The sequence below is a fragment of the Alligator sinensis genome, unplaced genomic scaffold (assembly GCF_000455745.1).
Source record: "Alligator sinensis unplaced genomic scaffold, ASM45574v1 scaffold673_1, whole genome shotgun sequence".
NCBI lineage: Eukaryota > Metazoa > Chordata > Crocodylia > Alligatoridae > Alligator > Alligator sinensis.
In genome coordinates this window covers 361,835-371,232 of record NW_005842829.1, presented here as the reverse complement: position 1 = coordinate 371,232, position 9,398 = coordinate 361,835, and the positions used below count along the sequence as shown (strand labels likewise).

At 66.3% G+C, this 9,398-nt stretch overlaps 1 protein-coding gene across 1 annotated transcript in view; it reads left to right on the top strand.

Annotated features, from left to right (window-relative positions):
• OBSL1 (obscurin like 1) overlaps positions 1–8,106 on the top strand; it is a gene marked incomplete at its 5' end in the record, with an annotated part of 25,170 nt that extends 17,064 nt beyond the window's left edge. Inside the window, 12 exons of the mRNA XM_025191527.1 lie at positions 12–490; positions 577–843; positions 992–1,261; positions 1,943–2,209; positions 2,548–2,814; positions 3,016–3,128; positions 3,340–3,493; positions 4,369–4,530; positions 4,776–4,880; positions 7,043–7,312; positions 7,473–7,742; positions 7,924–8,106. Of these exons, the coding sequence (XP_025047312.1) occupies positions 12–490; positions 577–843; positions 992–1,261; positions 1,943–2,209; positions 2,548–2,814; positions 3,016–3,128; positions 3,340–3,493; positions 4,369–4,530; positions 4,776–4,880; positions 7,043–7,312; positions 7,473–7,742; positions 7,924–7,931 (2,632 nt within the window). The remainder of the gene's footprint in view (positions 1–11; positions 491–576; positions 844–991; positions 1,262–1,942; positions 2,210–2,547; positions 2,815–3,015; positions 3,129–3,339; positions 3,494–4,368; positions 4,531–4,775; positions 4,881–7,042; positions 7,313–7,472; positions 7,743–7,923) is intronic.
• Positions 8,107–9,398: the final 1,292 nt, after the last annotated feature.

Here is a 9,398-nt window from a genome sequence, read left to right as displayed (position 1 = left end):
TGCGCCCCCCTGCCCCTGCCCCTGCCCCTGCCCCTGCATGTGCCAGTGAGTTGGCCTGACCCTTGCCGGGGCACCCATTCTGCCCCATCCTCCTGCCCTACCCCCTCGCCAGACGCGCCCCCCACCTTCAGGCCCCTGCTGCCCTGCGCTCACGTGCCCCCGGCATCCGTGCCCTTGGCCCATGCCCCCGCCGACATGAGCCCCTGGCCCGCAGAGGCCCCGGTGCTGTTCGTGAACAAGCAGGAAAAGCAGGAGAAGGTGCTGGTGCTGGAGGGGGGCAGCGCCGTGCTCTCAGCTGTGGTGTCCAAGGAGCAGGCCGCGGTCAGCTGGGCCGGGCCATGTGGTGCCGTGGCCGCTGGCGAGCGCTGTGAGCTGCGGCGGGAAGGCCGTGTGCACAGCCTGGTGCTGAGCAATGTGGGCAAGGACGAGGCCGGCTGCTACACCTGCATCTCCCGCGACGACCGCATGCACTTCGACGTCAGTGTGAAAGGTGAGGGTGGTGGGCGCTGCACCCGGGCTGGAGGTGGGGCGGCTCTGCGGCACGGCCCCAACCCTGCGCTCCGCCTCGTGCCTCAGAGCTGCCGGTGAAGTTCGTGCGGGGCCTGTCGGACGTGCATGCACACAAGGGCGAGACAGTGCTGCTGTGGTGCGAGCTGTGCAAGGCACGGGGTGACGTGACGTGGCTGAAGGATGGGCAGGTGCTGGTGGCCGGCGGGCGTGGCGAGGCCCGGGTAGAGGGCCGGGAGCGCTCACTGGTGCTGAGCAACGTGGGGCCTGAGGACGCCGGTGAATACTGCTGTGAGAGCAAAGACGACCGGACGCTGGCCATGCTGACCGTGCAGGGTGAGGGCCGGGCTGGCGGTTAGCAGGTGTCGGACCCTGGGGAGGTGGGTAGTGTGGCAGGCCCACGGAGGGCAGGCCCATGGGTACAAACCTGCCAGGCTCCGTGGGTGCTCGGGACGGCCCGGCTCCCTCATGACCCGGGCTTCAGTCCCCAGGGTGGTGGAGATCATCTCGGAGCTGCGCAACCTGACAGTGATGGAGGGCGAGGACGCCACGTTCAAGTGTGTGGTGTCCCCGGAGGATGTGGCACTGACATGGCAGCTGGGGGGGCAGGTGGTCGCACCCTCAGAGCGGCTGGCAGTGAGCAGGAACGGGCTGTGCCATGCCCTCACCATCCGGCAGTGCCAGCCCGGGGATGCGACCACCGTGACGGCCAATGCCGAGGGCCTGGTGAGCGCGGCCCGGCTCAGCGTGCAAGGTGAGACGAGCTGGCGGGGGTGCAGGGGCCGTCCGGCAGCGAGGGGCAGAGGGTGCAGTGCAGCCACCCGGGTCCGTGCAGGCGGCCGGGGCTGTTCTCGGGGGCTTCTTCCCCTGGTGCCTTGGTCTGTTTGGGGTGAGGCCTCCCCTGGGGGCTGCCCGTGGCCTGGGTGGTCTGTTGTAGGGGCCATGGCTGGGGGTCTTGGAGCTCGGAGCCCTTGGGCAGGAACAGGCACAGGCTCCAGCACAGGCCGCTCATGCCCCAGGTCGGGGAGTCTGTGGTCAGCAGGGAACCGGGGGCTCTCTCAGGACACGGGGGGCCCCTGACACGTGGCGCTGGCTCTCTCGGGGCACAGGGTTCCTTGACATGTGGTGTTGAGCTTTGGGGGTGCAGGGTCCCCTGGCACGTAGCATCAAGCTCTTCAGGGTGCAGGGGCTCCTGGCATGTGGCACTGGGCTTTCTCAGGGTGCGGGGGCTCCTGGCACATGGCATCAGGCTCTCTCAAGGCAGAGGGGCCCTTGAAACATGGTGTTGGGCTCTCTGGGTGTGGAGGCCCCTGGCATGCAGCACTGAGCTCTCGCAGGGTGCGCGAACCACTGTGCCAGGCTCTCTTGGGGTGCCCTGGCTCGTGGCGCTGTGGTTTGGGGCAGGACCCGTGACGCGGGGCGGTGGGCCTTGCAGAGGCCGAGGTGCTGTTTGTGCAGAAGCTGCGGGACATGGTGGTGGAGGAGCTGCAGGACGCCTGCCTGGAGGTGGAGCTGAGCCACGCGGGTGCCGAGGTGCAATGGCTGAAGCAGGGGGTGCTGCTGCAGCCGGGTGCCAAGTACCAGCTGCAGGAGGCCGGGCGCCGGCGCGCCCTCACCATCCGCAGCCTCAGCCCCTCAGACCGCGGCACCTACCGCTGCGAGACCCTCCACGACCGCACCCAGGCCAAGCTGAGCGTGGAGCGTGAGTACCTGCCTGCTGCCTGGGCGCTGGCCTGCAGGCTCCCCAGCTGGCGCATGCCCAGGGCTTCCTGGGGTGAGGCAGAGGTGGCCCAGGGTGTGGAGGGCAGGGGAGGCTGCGGGCAGGGTGCAGAGGGGATGGGGATGGGGATGGCCTGGGGTGCAGGGTGGTAGGGGCATGCCAGGAGGGCACGGGCACGGAGAGGGCGATGGGGGCTGAGGGTGGGATGGGAAGGATGAAAACGGGAGCCAGGAGGATGATGCCCCCTTGGCGGGGCTGGGTTTCTGCTGCCCCTGGCCCCATGTGGCAGGAGCGGCCCCCCATGCCAGTCTCTGGGGCAGCCCGGAAGGTGACGGTGCGGAAGCCACTGTCGGACGTGGAGACCTTCGAGAAGGAGATGGCCACTTTCCAGCTGGAGCTGTCCCATGCCGGCGTGGCCGGGGCCTGGGCACGGGATGGCATGCGCGTGAAGCCAGGCCCCGCCTGCCGTCTCAGTGCCACGGGCTGCACGCACAGCCTGACACTGCTGGCGCTCACACTGGAGGACTCGGGCACTGTCACCTTCACTGCTGACAGCCTGCGCTGCAGCGCCCGCCTCACCGTCAGGGGTATGGCTGTGCTATGGGGCACGGGGGCTGGCACTGGGAGCTTCCCTAGAGCAGTGCCATAATGGGACCCAGCGGGGTCTCCGGTGCTGTGAGCTTCCCTGGGGCAGTGCCCTGCCTGTACCCCACTGTGCCCCCTCCTCCTGTTGCGTGGAGCTCGCCGACTCCGGCTGACTCTGGCTTCCTGTCCTGTCCCTCCCACAGAGCCCCCAGTCACCATGGTGAAGACCCTCCGGGATGTGGGTGTCCCCGAGACGGGGGCAGCGAGCTTCGAGTGCGAGTTGTCCCGTGCCTCTGTGGAGGTGAAGTGGTACAAGGTGAGCGCTGCCTGGCCCAGCCTGACTGCGTCCCCTTTGGCAGCCCACCCCCTTCCCTTTCCTTTTCCCCTGGGCAGGGGCTGCCCCTGCTCCAGGACTGCAGGGAGAGGAGCCAGCGAGGGGCAGCAGGCCCTCTGCCCCAGTCCTGCCCCTGCCAGGGCAGCTGCATAGCCCTCAGGGCAGCCCGGTGACCCTGCTGCTCTGGGCACAGGACGGGACGGAGCTCCGAGCAGGGCCCACCTGCCGCCTCTACTCGGTGGGACGCCGGCGCATCCTGCAGCTCAGCCACTGTGGCCTGCCTGACGCCGGCGTGTACACGTGTGACGCCGGTGATTGCCGGGCCTCCGCCACGCTGGTGGTCTATGGTAGGATGGGGAGCTGGGGTCGCACACAGCGGGGGGTAGGGAGGGGACAAGGAGTGCGCTGTCACGTGCAGCAGGACGCCCAGGAGACCCCTGCACATACGGGTCACTGAAACGTCATGGAGTCGTAGGATCCCAGTGCCGTGGGGCCGGCAGGGATCTGTGGGGTCACATCCAACCCAGGGCAGGATCAGGCCCACCCAAACTCATGGCTCAGTCCTTGGCCGCTGAATAAACCAGGGCCAGCGCTGATGTTCTCAGGGCTTTGGCGGCGCTTCCCTGGTGCGTTGCAGCCAGGTCTGGGATGCTGCCGTCACATGCGGCAAGTTTGTCCTTAGATGGTGCCTATGGGGGAGACTGTGGGCAAGGCCGACTCCTAAATATTTGGGGCTGGGCTCAAAGCTGTGACTGGATTCCCACAAAAGCTGCGTCTCAAGTGGGCGTTCGCCAGGTGTCAGTGAGTGAAATGAAGAACAAGCCGTATTGTCAGGCTGGCTCCAATTATTAAACCAGTCTTGCTTCGCCAAGCCCTTCCTGAGGGTGGTTTCAGCCCCGCTAGGGTCAGAGCCCTGCACTGGGATGGCGTCATCAGCGGAAATACGTTTCTTGATTGTGCTCACCTCTCGCCCCCCCCGCAGCAGCAGGCCGGGGCTCTGGGGCAGTGGGCTTCGTCAGGGCTGGGGTGGTGCCAGGACCGGCCCAGACCAGGCCACATCCCAGGAAGCAGGAGGCAACTGGGCCTGCCCGGAGCAGGGGCTGGGCTGGGGGAAAGCCCCCTCTCTAGGATGCCATGACTGGCTGTCCCATGCTGGAGGCGCCTGGCCCCTGGGGACCCGTTCCCTGCCCTCCCCACTGAGACCACGTCCTGGGCCTTGCAGAGCGCCGGGTGCACGTGCTGAGGGAGCTGGAGACCGTGCGCGTGCGTGAGGGTGAGAATGCCATCTTCACCTGCGAAGTGTCGCACGAGGATGTGCCGGGTGAGTGGTTCCGCGACGGCGAGAAGATCAAAGTCTCCGGCACTGTGAAGATTCGGCAAGAAGGTGGGTGAAGCCCTTCCTGCCAGGCTGTTCCCAGGTCCCTGCCTCGCAGGGCACGCTGCGGTCCAGGACCCGTGTGCACAGCGGCTGCTGGCCCGTGCGGTTGCCCACCAATGCCGCCTGGGGACTGCCGTGTCCCCTGCCAGCAGCCGCTGTCAGCGTGGCTCCATGCCGTGCCATGCCCTTCCCAGGGCTGGGCAGGAGCTCTGCACCCGTGGGACACCCCTCACGCCCCCTCTCCCTCCCAGGGACCAGGCACTTCCTGCTCATGTGCAGCGTGCGGCCGGAGGATGCGGGGCAGATCCGGTTTGTGGCCAAGACGGCAGCCTCTGACGCCAGCCTGCAGGTGGAGGGTAACGAGGCCTCTGCGCCTGCCTGCCCCCGCGGCCCAGGGAGTGATGGGGGTAGCACTGGGGGGCTGGCTGGATGGGGCATGGGCCAACAGGGGCGCGTGTGAGCAGGGGGCAGGCCGGATCGGGTAAACATCAGGGCTGTCATGTCCTGGGTCAGAGCCCAGGTCTGTCTTCAGTCTCCTGTGTCCTGCGGTGGCAAGGGGTGAAGGCTGGAAGGGAGAGCGAGCTGGGCACGAGCAGGGTTTTTTCCATGTGCAGCCTCCAGCATTTAGGGTCCAGGCAGTTCTGATGCAGAGGTCGTGCCCCTTGCCTCCTGCTCCTGATGCCCCTTTCCTCCAAGAACGTGTCAACCCCTTGTGAGTCGCTACGCGCTCAGCTTCCACGCCTGGTGGAAGAGCAGTGCACGTGATATACATTGGCTTTCGCAAGGCCTTTGATATGGTCTCCTACAGCATTCTTGCAAACAAGATAAGGAGTCTGGGCTGAATGAATGGATGAATGAATGTAAGATGGTTAGAAAACTGGCTGGAGCATTGGGCTCAGAGGGTAGTAATCAGTGGTTCAATGTCTAGTTGCAGCTGGTATCAACTGCAGTGCCCCAGGGGTCGGTTTTGGGGCCAGTTTTGTTCAATGTCTTTATTAAGGACCTGGAAGATGGGATGCAGTGTGCCCTCAGCAAGTCTGCAGATGACACCAAGCTGAGGGGAGTAGTAGATACACTGGAGGGAAGGGCTAGGATTTAGAGTGACCTCGACATGTTGGGAGACTGGGCCAAAAGGAATCTCCTGAGGTTCAGCAAGGACAAGTGCAAAGTCCTGCACTGAGGAGGGAGCGATCCCCTGCACCGGGGCAGGCTGGGGGTGACGGGCTGGGCCGCAGCTCTGCAGGAAAGGACCTGGGGGGACAGGGGACAAGAAGCTGAACAGGAGCCAGAGGTGTAGAAGGGTACCGGCATCTTGGGCTCCATTGGGAGGACCGCTGCCAGCAGATCAAGGGAGGTGATTCCTCCCCTCTATTCAGCACTGGGGAGGCCACATCTGGAGTGCTGTGTCCAGCTGTGGGCCCGCACGACAGAAAGGATGTGGACAATTGGAGAGAGTCCAGCGGAGGGCAATGAAGATGGTTGTGGGCTGGGGGACAGGACTGGTGAGGAGAGGCAGAGGGAACTGGGCTGATTGAGTCTGCAGAAGAGAAGACTGAGGGGGATTTGATAGCAGCCGTCACCTCCCTGCAGGGGGGCTGCAAAGAGGGTGGAGCTGGACTGGTCTCAGTGGGGGCAGACGACAGGACAAGGAGCAATGGGCTCAAACTGCAGCAAGGGAAGTTGAGGTTTGATATTAGAAAAAACTTTCTCAGCAGGAGGGTGGTGAAGCGCTGGGACAGCCTGTGGCAGAATGCCATCTCTGTCTCCCCAAAGTCTGCTAGCTGACAGACAATCTGGTTACCACGGTCACTGCAAAGGGGCAGAATCCTCTGCCCCATCTCTTCAGGTAACCCTGAGTTGTAACCTGAGCTGGATACAGTCCTGAGGGAGGACACACAAGCTACCTAGAGAGCTGGTGGCATAAAAACCTCCAAGGATAGGCAAAGGTAACTGCCTATCCAGGTAGACAAAGCCTTGCGTGGGATGCTGTAGTTGGGGCTGGTCCTGCTTGGAGCAGGGGTTGGACTAGACGTAACCTCCTGAGCTCCCTTCCAGCCCTCGTTGTCTGTGGTTCTGTGAAGGCCACAAGTGCCCCCTTGAATGGCCCATAGAGGGGACAGGACAGCCTGGGCTTGGCTGGCAGCTGCTGACCTGCTCATCCTATGCCAGGACCCCTGCTCTAGCTGGGCAGAGATGGGCAAGAATAAATCCCCAGGGACTTTCTCTTCCTTAGTCAGTGCAGTGCAAACCCTGCTCCTGTCCTCCTCCAGTGTCTCCTCCAGACTGGCCAGGCCTGGCCTCATGAGTCTCTCTTAGGGAAGCCCGTGCTCACCCCCTCATCCTTGTTGCGTGCAGGGGGTGGGGGGCTGAGGCAGCGTGAGCAGCACAGGGTGGGCATGGGGGTAAGTGGCAGGGCTGTGGGGCAGCTGGGGCAAGTCAGGAGCCATGGGCAGCTGCAGGAAGGGTGGAGGGAGGTGCTGGTCCCCCCCGGCACAGTCTCACCCTGCTGCCATTGCAGCACTGCCCATCCGGATCGTGCGGCCGCTGCGGGACAAGACGGTGCTAGCGCAGCACAAGGCCACGCTGGAGTGCACCGTGTCTCATGCCCGTGGCCGTGTCCGCTGGTTCCGCGGCGACACCGAGATCTTTGGCAGTGGCGACAAGTATGAGATCTGCAACCTGGACTGCTACCGCACCCTCGTCATCCACCACGTGGGCCCCGAGGACGAGGCCACCTACACGTGCGACGCCCTGGATGACCGCTCCAGTGCCCGCCTGCTTGTGGAGGGTGAGGGGGTGCTCTGGGGGGCACCCGGGGCCATGGCGGGGCCGGTGGTGTCTGCAGTGGGCTATGGCAGGGGCAGCGGCTTGGCTGCAGCCAGGGGCTGGGGCCTGGTTCTGGCGGCGGGGCTGGGTCTCGGCCCCTGGCAATCGTCTGGCCCTTGCAGCGGAGAGCGTGCAGGTGGTGCGGGGCCTGCGCAGCGTGGAGGTGGTGGCACCGGGTGAGGCGTGGTTCGAGTGCGAGGTGTCGGCGGCACTGCCGGCCCCGCCGCGGTGGAGCCTGAATGGGGAGACGCTGAGGGCCGGGGCACACGTGGCCATGGAGAGCGCAGGCCGCGTGCACCGCCTGACGCTGCGCCACACCTCGGCCGGCATGAGCGGCGTGGTCAAGGTGGCCCTCGGCAACGCCCGCTCCAAGGCCCAGCTCACCGTGCGAGGTATGTCCCAGCCCGGGGCCCTGTGCCGCAGCCGGGGCCCGCCCTGCCAGCCCGTCTGGCGGTTCCAGCCACGGGCTGGGTTGAAGCAGGCCCTGGGGGCTGGATCCTGCCAGCTGGGGGCCCCTGGCCTGTGGGCCCTGGGGCCAGGGCTGTGCCCTCCCTGACCTCCTGCTTTCCCCAGGGCGCTAGGAGCCAGAGGGCCGCGGCGGCGTGGAGCTCGCAGGCAGATGTGCCTGTGGGGCAGCCCCAGGTCCTGCCAAGCGAGCTGTTGGTGGCAGAAAGGATGGACAGACGGACGGGCCCTACCCCTGCCCCGGCGGGGGTGGTGGCTGCTTCATTATCATTAAACACCTCCATCAAATGCCTCCATCTCTGGCCCATCCGTGCTGCCCAGGCGCGTCCAGCTGTGGGGCCTGGGTGACGGGAAGGGGTTGGTGGCTCTGTGCGCAGCAGGGCTCTTCTGTGCCTGCGGGTCATGGCGTGTCAGACCAGACGCCCCCACGGCCCCGGGGCTGGATGGAGCCGGGACCTACCCCTGGCCATGTGCCCTGGCCATGCCCCCAGCACCCGGCTCCGTGCCCTGCTCTGCCTGCCCCAGGCACACACAGGGCCGCGGCTCCGAAAGGCTCTTTACTGCGCGGCCGCAGCCAGCAGCGTTTGGCACATTTACAAAAAGACTGAGAACGCGCATTTGTGGGGGGGGGAAGGGGGCCCTGCCGAGGTGCCGGGGCCGGCGCTGGGGTGGAAACATGCAGCGTCCGGGGGCTGCCATGCTGCGTGCGGGTGGGACCCCCAAGGGCGACGGCGCAGCGGGGCGCAGCACAGGCCGGGGTGGTAGTGCTGGCGTGGGGGGCATGCAGGCCCCCTCCCCACCCCACCCCACTTCCCAGGGCCTGTCCCTCCACAGCTGGGGGATGTTGGGGTGGGCAGGGGTATCCGCAGGAGCAAAGACAAATCACAGCGAGATGCGTATGTACAAGGCCAGAGCCGCGCAGGGACGTGGGGGCACCTGGGCAGACCTGCAGCCCCTGGGCCCCCAGGACCGGCCCCATGCTGCCTGCCGTCGGGTCCGGTCCCCGCCCCCGCTACAAATACAGTTGCCAGCAAAACAGCAAACTGGTGCGTCCAGGGCCCGGAGGAGAGCGGCCCCCATCCCCGACTTGGCTTGGGCCCAGGGGAGCCGGCGTCCCATGGGAAAGGCCCCGTGTCCTGCACCCGGACGCCCTGTCCTGGTGCCAGTGCCGCCCCGCTGCCCATGCCAATGCCAGCAGCAAGCAGCAGCCGTGTCCGTTGCGGTGCAGGCGGCAGGGCCGGTCTGGGCGTCCAGCCAGGGCCTGATAGGGCGGCTGCCCGAGCCCAGGTCGGGGGTCAAAGACAGGACAAGAATGCCGTGGCCCCCACCCCCATCCCCTGGGGCCCTGGCAGCTGCCAAGTGGGGAAGGAGACAGCCTCACCAGCGCTTGCAGCTGGACCCCGACGGAGGGTGGGGGATCCCGAGTTGGACCCTTGCCAGGGAGTGGGGGGTCCTGGCTGCCTGGGGCAGGCGGTGGGAGCGAGTGGCACAGTCCGGGGGCCACACTTGGAGTATGGACCCCCCCCCGGGGTGCCTGGCCTGGCTGGGGGGGGCAGCTTGGGCCTGGGGGCAGGGGTGCATGG